Here is a 19130-nt window from a genome sequence, read left to right as displayed (position 1 = left end):
AACCTTAGACTTACCAATTTTTGTCCATCTATCAGTTATTAATGGGAGGATTATACTTTTGCTTTTTATATTTTGAATATTTCTTTTTAGGGATATATAAGTATATAATTTTTATATCTCCATGACACAGATCAAATCTTTAATATATTTGAACTTCCTTTCCATCTGCTTGACTGGATGCCCCGTTCACCAAATATCAATATAGCAACATCAGCTTTCTGGAGTTAGTGCTTTCATGGAATTCTTTTGCTCTTCTTTTACTTTAACCCATTTGTGTTCTTACAAATAAGGTCCATCTGTTTTAAACATCATATAATTGGGCCTTTTATTTTAAAATCTTTTCTCACAATCTCTGCCTTTTACTTTTCTTGAATGTTTGTGCTATCTAAATTTAATATACTTTTTGATGTCATTAGGTATGTGTATCAACTCCCTATTTCTTTTCAATTTATATCCTGTTCACTTTTTATACTGTTGCTCTCTTCTGTCTTTTGAGAAAATCAAATATGCTTAGTATCTCATTTTATCATTTCTGGCTTCTAAGCGACAGCTCTTTGCTTAATTTTTTTTTAGTGGTTGTTAAGGATAATATGCATTTCTAATTCATCATAGTCTACAATTACTCTTACATAACTTTTCTTATGATGGAGAAACTTACTACAGTGTAGCTCTGTTTACAGCCCTCTTTGTGCTTATGTTGTTATATACTTTAATGTTATTCATTTTACCAAGTTATAAACCCCATAACACATTTTTAGAGTAAATTAATTTTTAAAGAATTTAAGATATAATAATCTTTTACATTCAGCCATCTATTATTTTAAGTGTGCTTCATTTTTTCTTTGTTTTTACTGTATATCTAATTGTCTAATCTTGGAATTATTTTCCTTCAGCTTTAAATATTTCTTCACTGTTTCTTATAGTTCAGGTATATTAATGACAAGTTCATTTACTTCATTTTTGAATGATATTTTTGCTAGATACAGAATTCTGGATTGACAATTATTTTTCTCTAGCACTTAAAAGATATTTTTTTGTCTCTGGCATCAATTAATTCTAACGGGAAATCACTCATTTATATAATTGTTCCACTGTATATTTTTACAATGCAATTTTGATTTTTTTCTTTAATGTTGGTTTGAGTTGTTTGACTATCAAGCCTTTTATTCAAGTTTATTTATTTAAAAGGCAGAGTGACAGACAGACAAAAGGACAGGGAGAGATCTTCCATCTGCTGGTCTAGTCCAAAATACTTTCAAAAGCTATGGCTGGGCCAGTCTAAAAAGCAAGGTGCCTGGAACTCCAGCCAAGTCCCAAGCTGGGAGGCAGGAACCTTAGTACTTGACCTCTCATCTACTAACTCCCAGGGTGTGCATTAGTAGGAAGTTGGATCAGGAGATTTGAACCCAGACACTCTGATGTGGGATGCAGACATCTGAAGCAGTGGCTTTATATAATCAAGTCTTAATTGCAACTTTATTTGTATTTTTCTGGTTTAGGTTTTTTTTTTTTTTTTTGATGTTTCTTTTCAAATTTAGAAAAACTTCCAGCCACACTTAGAAAATGCTATGCTTCTATTTGAATTATTTCTACTGACATATATTTCCAAGATCTCTGATGGTTTCTACTGTTGTCCCAATATACTGTGAAAACAATTCCATGAGCTTTTGACGTCACACACTTTATTTTTCATTTAATTTCTTATTTGTTTCCTTTTCAGAGTTTTATTTTCTCTTCCATTCTAATTCATCTTTTAAATAAATTCTTACAGTAGTTGTTTAAAAGTTGCCTGCTAATTTCAATTAAATTAATCTACAGATTTGCTGAGATTGATTTTTTCCTCATCTAAATATGAATCATGATTTTCTGCTTTTTCCTGTTTTCTAATTTTTGATGGTATGTGAAATATATAAGAACAGTGAAGCTGAGGCTGGTGCCGCGGCTCACTAGGCTAATTCTCCGCCTTGTGGCGCCGGCACACCGGGTTCTAGTCCCGGTCGGGGCGCCAGATTCTGTCCCGGTTGCCCCTCTTCCAGGCCAGCTCTCTGCTGTGGCCTGGGAGTGCAGTGGAGGATGGCCCAAATACTTGGGCCCTGCGCCCCATGGGAGACCAGGATAAGTACCTGGCTCCTGGCATCGGATCAGCGCGGTGCGCCGGTCACAGCGCGCTGGCCGCGGTGGCCATTGGAGGGTGAACCAACGGCAAAAGGAAGACCTTTCTCTCTGTCTCTCTCTCTCACTGTCCACTCTGCCTGTCAAAAAATAAAAAAAAATAGTGAAGCTGAAATATTGTATATAGTACACATATGTATAAAGTATATGATATATTTTCTTTTTCATATTTTTTGTTGGCAGCTCAAATGTGATGATCATTCAGATTCCACAAACTACTGAACTAGGCTAGGGTTGGGTTGCAGCTTTAATTAGATCTATTGTTTCAAACTGGATCAAGAAATTCTCCTTGCCTTCTAGTTGGAAACTCAAAGTCCCATACTCCTTTTGCCAAAGGGCTGACCCTTGATTTCAGTCTTTGTGCAAGGCCAGGGTTAGAATGCAGCTTCAGAGAGTTTTAATTAATCTTTTGGTTAAATTGTGTAATTACCCTGGAATGTAAGCACTTCGAGACCATCTGCATTTCCCTGCTTTCCAGTCCCTTCTGCATTTCTACTTTTTCAGGAAAATTCTTGGAATGCTAAGGGTTTGTGACAGTTGTCAAGTTGAATGATTTATTTTGTATATGGGACTCTTCTACATTTCAATCTACAGGCCAGATCACACAGTGCTTACATCTCACTGTCTTTTTCTATTCTTTACATCTATCTCTGGAAGACCCATTCCTTTCCTCTGGTAGGCCCAATTCAGAAACTTGCCCCCATTATGGAAGCTGCTGCAGTTTTCTTCTATGAATGGCTCTTCCTTGTTTAGCATTCAGTTAAGACTTCTTTGAATCCATCACTCTTCAATAAACTCCCCAAAAGGGATGCTTTTATTTTTACAAATGTCATTACCATTGTTTTTTTTTTTTTAATTGTTGTTGTCACCAGTGTTGGTATCACAGGGATAAGGTCTTCCAACATTCTGTCTGGAATGGAAAACCCCTCTGTCACTTAATTTAGTATTTTGGAAATACTTTGAAAGCTGGATTGAAGACATGAGGAATGGATACCAGTTGATTAATCCATTATTGACGTGGTAGATATTTTATAGTAAATAAACAATAGAGTAACAGAAGATATAACTCCATTGGCTACAGTAAATTGTGACAAATTTTATAAACAAAGTTTTAGGAATATACACCTGTAAGTTATCTTACTTGAAAACATAATTAAGGTAATATTTCAAGTGGAAACTTTTGAATGTTAAATAAAATAATTGGTATTTTCTAGGAGATTTATAACCAATACACAGGTATTTCCACCCACATAATTAGTTTACACTTTAAAGAATTTTCTTACTCAACTGTTATTTGCTATATAATATTTTGTTATGGAGATACAGTATATAGTAAAATCACTTATTTCAGTACATGTTGATGTCAGTAGAACATTCTTTGTCCTTAGTTATGATAACCAAAAGTATCCCTGGACATTGCTAAATGTCTCCTGGGGAGAACTGCTGCCCTAGCTTATATGAGAATTAGCCTGTTATTTTTAACTCATGATAAGATTACTATTATCTTATTCTAGAAGACCCACAAATTTTGCTACCTGGTATCTTTCTCATTTTGCATTTCTTTGTTCATTTTTATAAGTTCAAAAATTGATGCTTATAATTCCCCTACTAGTTAGAGTCCAATATAGCTGCTTGTCATCACAAAGGTTTAGAACAAGAAAATTTACTTTCAAACTGATTTCACAGAGAAATACTAAAATGTAGAACTGAAAATCATTGATCTAATGATCACATTTCATTTCTTAATCAAATCATACATATTTCTTTATCCAGTCATTCTGTACTTTCCTTTTATTTATCTATTTTAATTAGAAAGCTTCCCATTAAATGCCAATCCTGTACACATGCTGATTCCTATTCCTCCTCATCTTCTTAAGGTACTCCTTTAGCAATTTCCTCGTGCCTCATTATTAATGTCTTTTCTTTGGATTATTCTGTATATATGAAGTAGACAGGCATACAGGTTAAAATTGATTAGGTTTGTGAGCATTTTTAAAATATATTCTAGATACAAGACTTTCATTAGATAAATACTTTGCATATATTTTCTCCTAGTGTTTGGATTAACTTCAATTCTATCCACGTCTTCTGAAGAGCAGAAATTTTTAATTTTCAATAAGTTTGATTTATCTTTATGTACTTTTATGGAGCATGTTTTTGATTTCTCACCTATTTCCTTTAATCCTTTCAGAGAGTTCTTTACCTGTGCCTGGGGAGTTTCATCATATACATGTGTTGACCAGTACTCTATTCCAGGTGAAATCTATGGATTTCTAGAATTCTTTCTTTGTCAGGTGTAGCTATCTTAGTTTTCCTGGTTTTTCTTCTCAATCTCCTCCACTTAGAGAACTTACAGAATTTAGGGTTTCCCCTCTCTTTGCTACAGTCTACATGTTCCCTCAGGGCAGTACATGAGTATGATTGTAGGGGTTCACTTCTTTTGTTTCCCATCTCTCAAGTGATCACTTTTTTTATTGGTCGGTGTCCTATATGTTAAAACCATTGATAGTTTCATTCATTTTGTCAGGGTTATTTATTTATTTTTGGTTGCTTTAGGCAGGAAATTAAATCTGATGTCTGTTGGTCTATCTTGGTTGAAAGTGGAAATTCAAAGCTTGATTGATTCCTTATCTTTTCAAGCTTCACTTAAATGTGTCCTCCTTGGACAGGCTCTTTCCTGACTAGACTCTAAAAAACAGGTACATATTTATCCTATTATATATAATTTTTTTCTATCATAGGTTGCTACCTTTTTTCATTTATAATAGTATACATATAGATTTATTTTATCTGTATATTGTCTGTTATAATTGGAAGGAAAAGACCATTCTTCACTGATAGTTGGACACTTAAGTCTAGAAACCTGTTTGATATAAGGATTTCTCAACAGGTATTTTATTTTTTATTTGATAGTTAGACAGTGAGAGAAGAGAGAGAAAGAGAAAGGTCTTCCTTCTGTTGGTTCACCCCCCAAATGGCCATCATGGCTGGCGCTGTGCCAATCCGAAGCCAGGAGCCAGGTGCTTCTCCTGGTCTCCCATGCAGGTGCAGGGCCCCAAGGACTTGGGCCATCCTCCACTGCCTTCCTGGGCCACAGCAGAGAGCTGGACTGGAAGAGGAACAGCTGGGACTAGAACCCAGTGCCCATATGGGATGCTGGTGCCGTAGGTGGAGGATTAGCCAAGGGAGCCATGGCACTGGCCCCCTCAATAGGTATTTTATTGAATGGATTGCCCCTCATTTATTATTTATCATAATTTATGTTGATTTTTGTCCCTTGAAGTATTCCTTCTTTTATTATTCTTTACTTCTCCTCCATTCTTGACTCTCCATTCATTTTAATATTTATTTCCTGTCTTTGCTTATTATCTTATTCTTCCACTTTTCTTTATTTTCTTATTTATTTTTATGATTTGTGTTTTAGTATTCTGCTATCATTCCCCACACTATGAAAATACTCAATCAGACAAAGATGGAAAGCATCCATAGGCACGACTAAAACTCTCCAAAGGATCTCCTGGCTCCAAAATTAGAAACTGATGCACAATTTTTTGATTATAGTCTACCTGAAGCCTTCTTTTTTTCAAATGGAAAATTAAGTTTTTAAGTAGAAAAATTTATTTTATTATAACTAGTAGAAAGAGTTAGGTAATGACGTAGCACCCTGAATTTTAGCCTTAAGTCTTTTATAGATTGGTTATGATTCCAAGAAAGTTGTTTAATGTCTCTCTGTGGCTTGGTTTCATCTTTTATTAAGAGAGTACTATCTAGTATTTACAGATATGCTTTTAAAAACATTAACCCAGAAAATGTAGGTAGGGATTACTACTTAGTTTATATATAAGAAATAATCACAGAGTAATTGAATATCTTGCTTAAGATTACAATTGAAGGCAGTAGTTAATAAGTTAAATAAAAGGTAGTACTTGATCTAAATTTTCTGATCATACATGTGCTGCCCTTTCCAAAGAATTTAACTGCTTCCACAAATCACGACCTAGAATATATGAATTATCCTTTTAGGTATAAAATTTTATTATTTTATTATATAAAAGATTTCAAGATGATAATTCAAAGTTTTAGGGAATGAGACTCTTTGGAGTCTAATCTAGGCTATATGGTGACCAGTGAATGAGCCCAGGAAAAGATTGGAATTAAAATGTTTCTCTAGGCCTGCACTGTGGTGTAGTAGGCTAGGCTCCACGTGTGGCACCAGAACCCCATATGGATGCCAGTCGTGTCCTGGCTGCTCCTCTTCTGATCCACCTCTCTGCTATGGCCTGAGAAAGCAGTAGAAGACGGCCCAACTGCTTGTGCATGGGAGACACAGAAGCTCCTGGCTTCGGATCAGCCCAGCTCCGGTTATTGAGACTATTTGGAGAATGAATCAGCACATGGAAGACCTTTCTTTCTCTGTAACACTACCTCTCAAACAAATAAATAAAATCTAAAAAAAATGTTTATCCAGTAATGAAAAGGCATAAGGTTCAACAGAATGTAATGTCACTTCAGGAGAAAAACTGATATAATAAATTAAAAATTTTTAGAGATAGAAGGGACCTTTCATGAGACATTTGTCATTATCTCTTCAATTTAAATATATGAAAGCTTTTAGTTTTGTTTTTGAATATATTATTTCATTGATAGTGGGTAAAAACTAGGAAAAAGGTGGTTTCTGATTACAGAATAATGAGTTTGGTTTCTAATGTACCCAAAACATTAAGAGATACAGTATCATATAGTACAAAGCATATGTAGTGACTTTAGCATCAAGTATGTGTAAGGTTGGTTCCCTCTTACTCTGTGTGGTTTTAAGAGACTAATTTAATGTCTTTTAGCTTCAGTTCTCTTATCTTTGGAGGAATCTATTAATACATATCAATCTGCCTCAACAGGTTGTAATGACCATTAAACAGTATGACCCTGCTGGATTGCCTCAAACAACTCCAGAATAGAATGGACACTCAGTGGAAGCATGTTCTGTCTTCTCATATAGGGAAAATGCAGATATAATTTACTGAAAGTTGGGGAACAACTCATGAAATTGCTGTACAGTTTCTATATAGTAAACTGAGGTGATACAAATATGACTAATTTTATTTTAAGCAATAGTTCAACTTCAAACCTAATTTCCATAAAATTTACTTATGTTTTTATTTTATTTGAGATGCAGGGAGACAGAGAAACAGATATATAGACAGAGACAGAGATAAAGAGACAGGTAGAAAGACTGACAGAGGGAACTGCAACCCATTGGTTCACTCCCCTAAAGCTACAATAGCCAGGACTGAGCCAGGTCTGGGGCTGGAGTCAGGAACTAGGAGTGCAACCTAGGTTTCTCATGTAGGTGGCAGGAACCCAACTATTTGAGCCTTCATCACTTTCTCCCAAGGCATAAAGAGCAAGAGCTAGAAATCATCCCAGGCACTACAATGTAGGACATGGACATCTTCACTGTTAGGCTAGATGCCTAGTTCCATAAAATTAATTTTTAAAAGAAAATTCCAGAATATACATTTGTATCATTAAATAATGAGTATTTTTTCATGAAATATACTATTAATTATCAAAGGGGGAAGGGCTTTAGAAAATATGATTTAAAACCCCAGGGATTGTCTGAGTCTCCATGGAACTCACTGGTAAAAACGTCTCTTTAAGTCCTTCTAAGAACTTTATCTTTTTTTTTTTTATTCAAGAGGTAGAGAGAGGGAAAGAGGAAGAGGGTGAGGGTGAGGGAGAGAAACAGAGAGTAAAAACTTCCCAGCTTCTGGTTTACTTCCCAAGTGCCTATAACAACCTGGACCAAGATCAGCTACAGCTGGTAGCTGGGAACTCAATCTGGGTCTCCCACATGGGTGGAAGTAATTCAACTACTTGAGTCATCACTGCTGCTTCCCAGTATTAGCAGGAAACTGTAATTGGGAACTGGAGGCAAGAATCAAACCTGATGTAGGACACAGGAGTCTTAACCAGACTCTTAACTGCTAAGCTAAAGGTTGATCCCTATTGACTTGATTTTACTTCTATCTTGACATTTTAGGTTTCTTTTAGTTAAAAGAAATTATGACCAGTTTTGCAAAATTCCAGTTAATTCTAAGTACAAAACCTAGTTCTTCTGCCATCTGTCAGATCTGAAAATTCTCCTAGTTGTCTAGGTGAAAGAAAGGAGCCAGGTGCCATGCTCTAACCTACTACCATCATAATATATTTACTGAGCTCATGACTTGTGCTGGCATAAAAGACATACAAAAATTTAGATATGAATTTCAGTTTCTTGTCATGCATTTGGAAAGGTAGAGCATATGCATAAAAATATGTATCCCTCCAAATAAATAGAGCAGTGCCAACTAAACAATGCAGGCCCCCACTGTGTACAAACTTATACACTGTAGGCATTTAAACAAAGAAGTTGACACAACAGGGCTCTTGGCAGCACTATGAAGTGAAATTTGAACAGGCCATCTCCTGAGAAGCAATGGTAAGTGTAAATCAAAAGGGTAGTAGCACACACACACACCTGGCTTAAGGGGAATTTTTTTTATGAGAGTAGTAGAAAAATCATTTTAAGATGTAAATGAAAAACATGGATCTTTGAGGACCCTGAATGAAAGGTTGAAAGATTTGACTTTTTTTTTAAGGTTTTCTTAAGATTATTGAGCATTCCTTAGAACTTCTGTGTCCTTTAAATCATGATTGGTACTGTAGATTTGTGATGAACCAAGAACCTACTCCTGTCCCTATCCTCAATTTCCAATTTCTGTTTTTCCATAAAAGCATAACATTTATTATAGGACAAACAGAAAATACAGTAAAGCATGAAGGGTAAGTTTGTGAATTCTACAACCTCATATCCTAGAAACTTTTGTCCCCTACCCCACTCTACAATGTAGAGAAAATTCCTCCTTTGAAAGGCTGAGATTCAGAAGTCTGAATATGTGTGATAAACCACCTGGAGATGATTTATATGAAAGGTTTTTGCTTCAACCCTTTATGTTGTCTAGGGGATGGGTATGAAAAGGATGGTATCGATCAAACGTCAGGAAACTTTTATGTAAAGAGTAAGGTGGCAAATATTTTAGGGCTGTGGGCCATATGGTTTCTGGTGAAACTACTTAACTCTGCCATTGCAGCATAAAAGCAGCCACAGATACCATGAAAAATGAATGAGTGTGGTTCAGTATCAATAAAACTTTATTATGGAAACTGAAATTTCAAATAGTTTTCAGATTTCAAAAAATATCATAATGTCTCCTAAGAGTACCCTGGGATAAGAAAATGTTTGGGGTTACTGAGGCACTGTTATCATAGTACGTAGTAATTATAGGGTTTAGGACCAGCAGAAGCCAACATAGATATCAATGTCCATATACAAAGCACAGAGAGTTGAAACAAAGAGAAACACCCCAAAAGTGGATGAACTGATAGAACAGAAAACTAGATAATACTTTTGAGCAAAAATAAGTTGCCTTCTGAGAAGTCCCAGAAAAAATTTTAAGGGATTGACTTCTGTACGTGAGAGGGTAAAAACCATTTAAAGTTTTAATTTCTATAACTGATATGATGCCATTAGAAACTATAAGCTAGTGAGGACTGAAGAAATTCAGGTTACAAAAAAATACCAATGTGAATGTGAATAGATTTGAGGATATACGTGTATATAAGTGTATTTTAGACAAATATCAGGCCCTCTTGTATGTATTAATAAGCTATCCATTATATAACATTAACATATTATAAACATTTTTCATGTAATAAACATTTGTCAAAGTATCATCTGCCCCTTTTGTCAAACACACACTGACTCTCCATCCTTTCTGCACCAGTTTTAGAATTGCTTACTCTAGCCATCTTCAGATCTGCATTGACTTTCATAGTAAATGTTGATACTATTTGCCTTTTCGTTTATGGACTTAATTCCTCTACTTCAGTGTTTGATATCTAAAATCACTATAGAAATGCATGTTTGTGTATCCAACTTTAGTAAAAAGCATCAGAAATTAGGCATACTTACTTATCTATAAGAGAAATAATCACATAAAAGCAGCAAATAATGTGGCTCTGTTTAGAATAATGTTATAAAACTGGAAAAAGCACAAGGTTTCCAAAATAAGAAATCCTCAAATTATGGTTGATACTAGTATACCGGGTTTATTATTTACAAAGACATCATGACTCTTCTTCCTCACAAGACACTGACTCTTAGACTAACAGGACATGTTCTGAATGATTTGAAATAAACACTGAAATAATATGAGTGAGTGGCTTCATGACAATAATGATTTGAAACACATATATAACAAACTCTAGTAAATTAACAGGTTGCACTTTCATAACAAAACAAAAATTTGCATGCATGCAGAATGTGTTTTAAAAAACACATTACTGAGCTTTGACAAATGGATTAACCCAAGCATTATGAAACTGAAAAAGCTTTTGCCTAACCTTTATAGAACTTACTCTGATAGGAAGTACGGATCCGTTTCGTTAAATCAGGATAAAAGTTAGATAGGCCACGCATGCAAAAGTTGTCTTTGGAACATGCCAGAACATCAGCATCAGCAGCAGGCAGAGAAAAGAGAGAAAAATAGTCTAAAGTGAAAGGAAGTGATATCATACCATAATCTAGAACAGCCAAGATGAAGAAATTGCAGCAAGATTAAGTAGTTGAATTAGAAAGGAGATATTAAAAATAAATCAATTAGAAATTAAGAGATGACAGATGAGAGATGAGAATGCTTTAGCAATTTTATTTGATGAAATATCTTATAAAAAGAGATGGCATACTTTTCTACATGTTTTTATACAGTATACTTATTTGGCTTATAAATAATATACATGCATTACCTCAATGTCAAAATGGTCATCTTTAATTATTCAGAAATTAGAAAGCAAGCTTAGGGATTTTAGTCTTTAATATGTTATGTATATAATATAAAATGAGCACTAATTGCAGTCATGGACACTAAATACAAACCAAGTTTATGACATCATCACAGTTCTTCCTGATTTTTTAAAATATTTTTGAGATAACATATTTTTAATTTACATTATAGTTAAAGGCTTAGTGCTCCACTAAATTAAGAGTTTTAAAGTAAGATGACCCTAAATTCAGCAGGAATATAGGCAAGGACTATAAACAATAATCAAAAGAAAAGATGTTCATTTCACTCATATATCGTAAATTTTATAATAATCATTAAATTCTAAGCTCTGATTATAAATGTTGAGGCACAAGTTTAAATAAAATTGAATAACATTACTTTTATCAAAATACATATTTTTCACTTCACTTTGTAGATACAGAAAGAAACTTAGACACTTTCATAGGACCCAGAGCTTGTCTTACTGAATTGGTGCTTTTAGCATTACCCACTATCCCCAAACATTTCCCTGTCCTGTAGTATGTGAACTTTCAAAAATCAGCTTTTCATTTCTCAATTTTGAGGGAATCTTCTGATACGTTTATGTCTCTCTTAAGAAAACCATTAGTAGCTAAGCAGAGCATGTAGAATTTGAATTTTCCAGCACTTCTAAAGTATTGCTAAAAATCAGTATCTCTAACAACAACAAAAAACCCCTCTCATTTCCTGAAGGACTAAGTGTGTGTCCTTGAAAGGGTCTAAATCAGCAACTGGAAAAGGGCTCAGACTTACAAAAGACGTTATCAAAGGAGCAGAATTTCAGTATATTAAATTTTATTAGTCCAAAAGGGAAATTCATTTATTATCAGTCAGATTTTAAATTTGACACATTTGTCATTTGGTAACACCTATCATCATCTTTTAATCGTTATTACAAAATATTCTTCTCATGGGCATACTTAGTAGAGTCTTCAATATTCAGTTAATTATTTTAAGTAAAACAAAGCAGAAAATTAAAAAGACTTGCTTAAAATAACATACAATGTGCTATTGGAAAATTCTATTTGTAGACATTTGGCTCAATATTTTTATCAACTAGATTAGATCAGTGGGCAGGAGACACAAAGTTTTGCTACTGTTTACAACACCAACTCTGGTTATAGACTGGAATTTCAGTAAAACTTTGGATAATTTGTCATGTTAACATTAAACCTTATTTCCCAATTGACCTTATTTATTTTATAGCTAATTCAATAATTTATTGGTCCCACCAAAAATGCCATATTTCATTGTGTATGAATGTTTACTATAGCTATGAAAATGCTTCCAATAAAGTCATTATTCATCAAATAAGGGAGTTAACTGAAGACTTAAAAGTAGTCAGTGATCTAAGATGATCTTTTTAACATGGTCAGACATATTGGAAGAAAGTTAACCTGGTTAACACAACCATTGCAAGGGCTTTTTACTTCCAGATGTTTGATTTTCATAGTATTCTTATAATAGCTTCTTATTTTCTATTATTTCTTAGCAATTCAACCTAACAAACTTGAGATGCTCCCTATCTTCAACAGCAAATAGTTTAAACATCCCCCTGTCCTTTCAGAGTCTCATTATATTTCTTCCCAATTCACTTTACTTGTATTGTTAATTATAGCAGCATACATTTGAATAACATCACAGATGAAAGGAAATTTAAAAGTAAGAAAACAGATACACAAATCAAGTTTATAACCCATCATGTTTTATTTCCTACCTGCGATGAACTGCTTGTTCTTACGAGGGGACCGTGGTTGTCGCTGGTATAAGTCACTTGACCTATACAGATCAAAGGTTCCCATGCTTAGCAGTACTGTCTTCTGTATAAAATCCACCACAGCCAATCCATTGCAGTTCCCAAATGCAACTCTGAGAGAGAAAAAATGTGTAGCTAGAATGTATCATAACAAACACAATTTTTTTTATCTTTAAGTTTAAAATAAGATTATTGGAAAGTAATGGCCAGAGTTGGGGAGGTTGGGTAGTGATTAGTGTAAAGTCAAGATGACTTGCCTTTACATGGTATATACTGACTAACAGCCATGACCATGTACTAAAGCAACAGGATGACCTGCAATTACATTTTATCAATTTTATCATGTAAGTAGTGATTAGTCAATCTGCTAGTTAACTCAATATTATATTTTTGTCAAAGAATAGCACAATTTTTCTCTATGTAAGGAGCAGATAGGCCAAGAAATATTATACTTTAATAGCTACAAATTCTTAGGAAAAATTAGCATAATTATATTTTCTAAATATTATCATAATTATTAGACTCCAAGTTCTTTTTTATTTTTAATTTTTTTATTTGACAGAGTTAGACAGTGAGAGAGAGAGAGACAGAGAGAAAGGTCTTCCTTCAATGGTTCACTCCCCAAAATGGCCACTGTGCCGATCCGAAGCCAGGACCCAGGTGCTTCCTCCTGGTCTCCCATGTGAGTGCAGGGGACCAAGCACTTGGGCCATCCTCCACTGCCCTCCTGGGCCCCAGCAGAGAGTTGGACTGGAAGAGGAGCAACCAGGACTAGAACCTGGCACCCACATGGGATGCCGGCGCCACAGGCAGAGGATTAGCCAAATGAGCCATGGCGCCGGCCCCCAAGTTCTCTTCTTAAAAAAAGAAAAATAAAAATTAACCCCATATAAGATTTTCACATTACAGTAAATATCAGGAGATATAGCTTTTATTCACAAAAACTTTAACAAATTCAGATCTTTTTGCTGTTTACTTTGTACCACTTATTGAAAGCCAAAAACATTTGCTTATTTCTTTTCTAAGTCTCTGGAGAAATTAAAACAGAGACCATTCTTAAGCAAGCATTTTGGTCAACTTAATCAGCAGGCATAAATTAACTCTTTTTCCTCCATTTACAATATGTTCTCTAGCTGATCATCTCTGAACTTTTTTGCTCCCTAAACTGTTTTAAACACAGGCTAGTTGTATGAATGTTTTTCACTTGCTTCATGTATATCCGTGTTGTTTCATTTCTTAAATTGAATCTTGTTTACAAACCATCTGCATAGTCAAATATAGTTTTTTTTAACTTTTATTTAATGAATATAAATTTCCAAAGTACAGCTTATGGATTACAATGCCCCCCCCATAACTTCCCTCCCACCTGCAACCCTCCCCTTTCCCGCTCCCTCTCCCCTTCCATTCACATCAAGACTCATTTTCAATTCTCTTTATATACAGAAGATCAGTTTAGCATATATTAAGTAAAGATTTCAACAGTTTGCACCCACATAGAAACACAAAGTGAAAAATACTGTTTGAGTACTAGTTATAGCATTAAATCACAATGTACAGAACATTAAGGACAGAGATCCTACATGAGGAGTAAGTGCACAGTGACTCCTGCTGTTGACGCAACAATTTGACACTCTTGTTTATGGCATCAGTAATCACCCTAGGCTCTTGTCATAAGTAGCCAAGGCTATGGAAGCCTTGTGAGTTCACCAACTCTGATCATATTTAGACAAGGTCGTAGTCAGAGTGGAAGTTTCCTCCCTTCAGAGAAAGGTACCTCCTTCTTTGATGACCTGTTCTTTCCACTGGGATCTCACTCACGGAGATCTTTCATTTAGGTCATTTTTTTTTTTTTGACAGAGTGTCTTGGCTTTCCATGCCTGAAATACTCTCATGGGCTTTTCAGCCGGATCCGCATGCCTTAAGGGCTGATTCTGAGGCCAGAGTGCTGTTTAGGACATCTGCCATTCTATGAGTCTGCTGTGTATTTTGCTTCCCATGTTGGATCGTTCTCTCCCTTTTTTATTCTATCAGCTAGTATTTGCAGACACTAGTCTTGTTTATGTGCTCCCTTTGGCTCTTGGTCCTATCATTATGATCAATTGTGAACAGAAATTTATCACTTGGACTAGTGAGATGGCATTGGTACATGCCACCTCGATGGGATTGAATTGGAATCCCCTGGTATATTTCTAACTCTACCATTTGGAGAAAGTCAGCTTGAGCATGTCCCAAATTGTACATCTCTTCCCTCTCTTATTCCCACTCTTATATTTAACAGGGATCACTTTTCAGTTAAGTTTCAACACTTAAGAATAACTGTGTATTAATTACAGATTGTAACCAATAGTATTAAGTAGAACAAACAAAAAAATACTAAGAGGGATAACGTATTAAGTTGTTCATCAACAGTCAGGGCAAGGGCTGATCAAGTCACCATTTCTCATAGTGTTCATTTCACTTTAACAGGTTTCCTTTTTGGTGCTCGGTTAGTTGTCACCGATCAGGGAGAACATATGATGTGTGTCCTTTTGGGACTGGCTTATTTCACTTAGCATAATGTTTTCCAGATTCCTCCATTTTGTTGCAAATGACTGGATTTCATTGTTTTTTACTGCTGTATAGTATTCTAAAGAGTACGTATCCCATAATTTCTTTATCCAGTCTACTGTTGATGGGCATTCAGGTTGATTCCAGGTCTTAGCTAATGTGAATTGAGCTGCAATAAACATTAAGGTGCAGCCCATTTTTTTGTTTCCCAATTTAATTTCCTTTGGGTTTTACCTTCCAAGGAGTGGGATGGCTGGGTTGAATGGTAGGGTTATATTCAGGTTTCTGAGGAATCTCCAGACAGACTTCCATAGTGGCTTTACCAGTTATTTCTACTCTATCACACTGCCATTGTCACAAGTTAAAAAAAATATCTATCCTTACTAAATGTTTTACAGTTCACATAGAGTTCTGTATCGTCTAGTAAAAGAGACCTGGAATGGCGAAAAAAGAGTATTGTTACATAAATCAGAAGACTGTGTTGATTCTCATTTTCATCATTTATAGGTTATATAATGTTGAGAAAAATTAATGAATTTTGCTGGGTCTCAGTTTCTTTATAATGAGAATTACAAGAAAACACTGTTATTTTACCTAGTTCACTGAGCTTTTATGACCATTAAGTCAGGACATTATTTTTAAGTTATGCTTAAAAATTCTCCACATAAAGGAGACATTTATTTAAACATTGTAAATAAATTTAATATTGCAAATACTAAAATTATACTATGTAATAAATTTAAATTTTTACATTAAAATATAGCTAATTAATTCTTCTTACAGTTATAATAGAGTTTCCTAAATGCAATATTTATGGAAAATGCAACTAGACTATATGACAACAACCATAAATCATTATTCTTTTGTTGGAATTAAAAATAAGATTGGAAAGTCACAATGCAGAATTAGGGTACTCAGTGGTTATTATGAAGTCAGTAAAGGACTGGATTTAATCTCTTATACTAAACTAGTAGGAATATAGACATAACATAGTAAGTAACAGTTTTCACATATTGATCACAGATGACATAGGATAGGAAGACAGAAAGATAACAATAAAGGTAAACTTCACAAATGTTCTGGCTTAATGCCTGGAGAGATTTTGCAGGCTACAGCACTAGAAAATGAAACTCAAAGAGAGATCAGTGATCTCACAACTGAGGGGACAGATCACAGATTTAGCCTGTAAAAGCAACTAGAACATCCATGTGAAAAAACTGTCTAAGAACTGGAAAAGAACCACCCAAAATATAAAGCAAACCAAGTTGCAAAACTGACACAAGTTGAGAATATTTCATGTTACTATCAATGATCTGCAGAGATCTCCTAATACACAGAACAGCAGATAGGCTGTTGCCACCCCTGTAGCAGGAGAAATTTGCCACAGCATCAGGAGAAATTGAGAGATTAAATATTTTTTGGCACTCACACTAAAAAGGCTTTAAACCAATGATTGCAAGTTACTTAACTGCCTTTCAGAAAAATATCCAACACTGTTGAAAATAATCAAATACTATCAAAAATATAAAATTCATAATGTCTAGTCATAAAAAGCAGCAGGTACATAAAGGATTGGGAACATAATTGATAATCAATAATCAGAGGAGAAAATACCTCAATAGAAGTATGTCCAGAAATGAAGTATGATAAAATTAGCATAGATATTAAAGTGCTTCTAAAATATTTCAGATAGTCAAGAAGGTTGAGGAAAAACATGAATGTGATAAAGCAAGAAACCATAGGTATAAAAAAGGACACAAAGTAGATTTTTGGATATCTTGCACTACCATTTTTTTTTGCAGCACTATTTAGAATAGCCAAGATATGGAATCAACCAAAATGTCTTAGCAGTGAGTGAGTGGATACACATGCACGCACACACACACACACAATCATGCACACAATAACATTTAGCCATAAGAAAGAAATTCTGCCATCTGTATCCAAGTGGATGAAATCATTTAACAAGCAAGGCAGAGAAAAATATCACATTAAAAAGAGAGATTTATTTATTTGAAAGACGGAGTTAAACAGAGGGAGGAACACATACACAGACGAGAGACAGAGGGTTGGAGGAGGAAGAAAGAGAAAAGAGAAAAGAGAGAGAGAGAATATGAAAGAATGAATCTTCCATTTGCTAGTTCACTTTTCAAATGGCCTGCGACAGCCAGGGCAGGAGCAGGGCATAGCTAGGAACCATGAGCTTCATCAGGGCCTCCCATGTGGATGCAGGGCCCAATCCTCAGCTGCTTTCCCAGGCACATTAGCTGGGAGCTGGATTGGAAGTAGAGCAGTGGAGACTCAAACTGGTGCTCATATGGGATGTCAACACTGCAGGCAGTTTTCTTATCCCTCTGCACCACAACACTGACCTTCACATGTTCTCATTCAACGAAAACAATAATTTAAATAAAGCTGAAGTTACATTAATATAAACAAAGTATATTTCAGAACAAGGAAAATTTTGAGGAACAAATAGGAAGAATGATTAAAGGGTAACTCATACAGAAGATATAGTAACATTAAGTGTGGATTCATCTAGTGATAGACCTTCAAAATACATGGTAAAACTGGAAGGGAAAATAGACAAATCCACAACTAAAGTTGAGGACACATTCTTTTTTCAATAATTGATAATGTATTAGACAAAACAAATTAGATAAAAAAACTGACTGAACCAAAATGTATGGAACAATCAACATTATAATAACATCAAATCTGCAAAATACTAAGTAATAAATGTAGTCACATATGTGGAAAATCTGTACACTGAAAATTATAATTCATGAGAAAAATTTAAGAAGACCTTAATAAAGGGAGTTATAACTTGCTTAAAGACCTAAAATTAATCATGCATGCTCTCTAAAGTGATATGTAAATTCACAGCAATTCCAGCACATTTCTTGTTTAAGAAGTTGAAAACATGACTGTAAAGTATATTTGGAAATATAATGGATCTAAAATAATCCAAATAGTTTTGAAAAATAAGAAGGTTTAAGGACTTGTATTTCAAGGAAGTTACAGGAATCAAGACAGAATGGTACTGGCAAAAAGACAGATATAGATATTAAATGGCATGGAAGAATGCCCAAAAACAAACTCATACATACATTGTTAATTAATATTCGATGGTGTGCTAATTCCAAGGAGAATACAGTATTTCAACAAAAGATGATTAAAAATTGGACATCCACTAGTAAACAATTGAGGGGTCCAGTGTCATGGCACAGCAAGGTAAGCGGCTGCCTGTGACACAGGCATCTCATATTAGAGTGCCAATTCAAGTGCTCTGTTTTCCAATTCAGCTCCCTACTAATGCACTTGGGAAGACAGTGGAAGATGGCCCAGTATTTGGGCACCTGCACCCACATGGGAGACCCAGATGGAGTTTCTGACTCCTGGCTTCAGCTTGGCCTAGCCCCAGCCATTGCAGCCATTTAGGGAGTTAACCAACAGATGGAAGAAATGTTTCTCCCTCTCACTCTATCTCTATGCCTGTCTAATAAAATAAATAAATCTTTAAAAATTGATTAAAAATTGACTGTGTCCTGCCCCTGAACCCTGAATCAGAATTTTTACTTTCCTTCACTATAGCAGCACACTGCTACCCTGTGCCCTGTCCCCAGGACTCAAGTCTCTGTTGCATCCCATCAATACCAGTTGCTGCTGCTCATCTTCCACAAGGCTGAGTCATAAGCTACATACACCCATGCCTTAGACATTGGTGCCACTGCCACATCAAATGTACCTGCACC

At 35.0% G+C, this 19130-nt stretch overlaps 1 protein-coding gene across 14 annotated transcripts in view; it reads right to left on the bottom strand.

Moving 5' to 3' along the window:
• Positions 1-19130, bottom strand: part of STXBP5L (syntaxin binding protein 5L) — a 426109-nt gene that overhangs the window by 100965 nt on the left and 306014 nt on the right. For 9 of the 14 annotated variants that reach the window (XM_051859274.2, XM_051859272.2, XM_051859275.2 and 6 more), the window contains 2 exons: positions 12790-12941; positions 10630-10701 (listed from right to left, as the gene is read on the bottom strand). In XM_051859274.2, coding sequence (XP_051715234.1) covers positions 10630-10701; positions 12790-12941 — 224 coding nt within the window. The remainder of the gene's footprint in view (positions 1-10629; positions 10702-12789; positions 12942-19130) is intronic. The other 5 variants (XM_051859276.2, XM_070072194.1, XM_070072195.1 and 2 more) reach the window with 1 other exon arrangement.

This window comes from Oryctolagus cuniculus, chromosome 4 (genome assembly GCF_964237555.1).
Source record: "Oryctolagus cuniculus chromosome 4, mOryCun1.1, whole genome shotgun sequence".
Taxonomy (NCBI): Eukaryota; Metazoa; Chordata; class Mammalia; order Lagomorpha; family Leporidae; genus Oryctolagus; species Oryctolagus cuniculus.
This window is presented reverse-complemented; position numbering and strand designations above follow the sequence as displayed.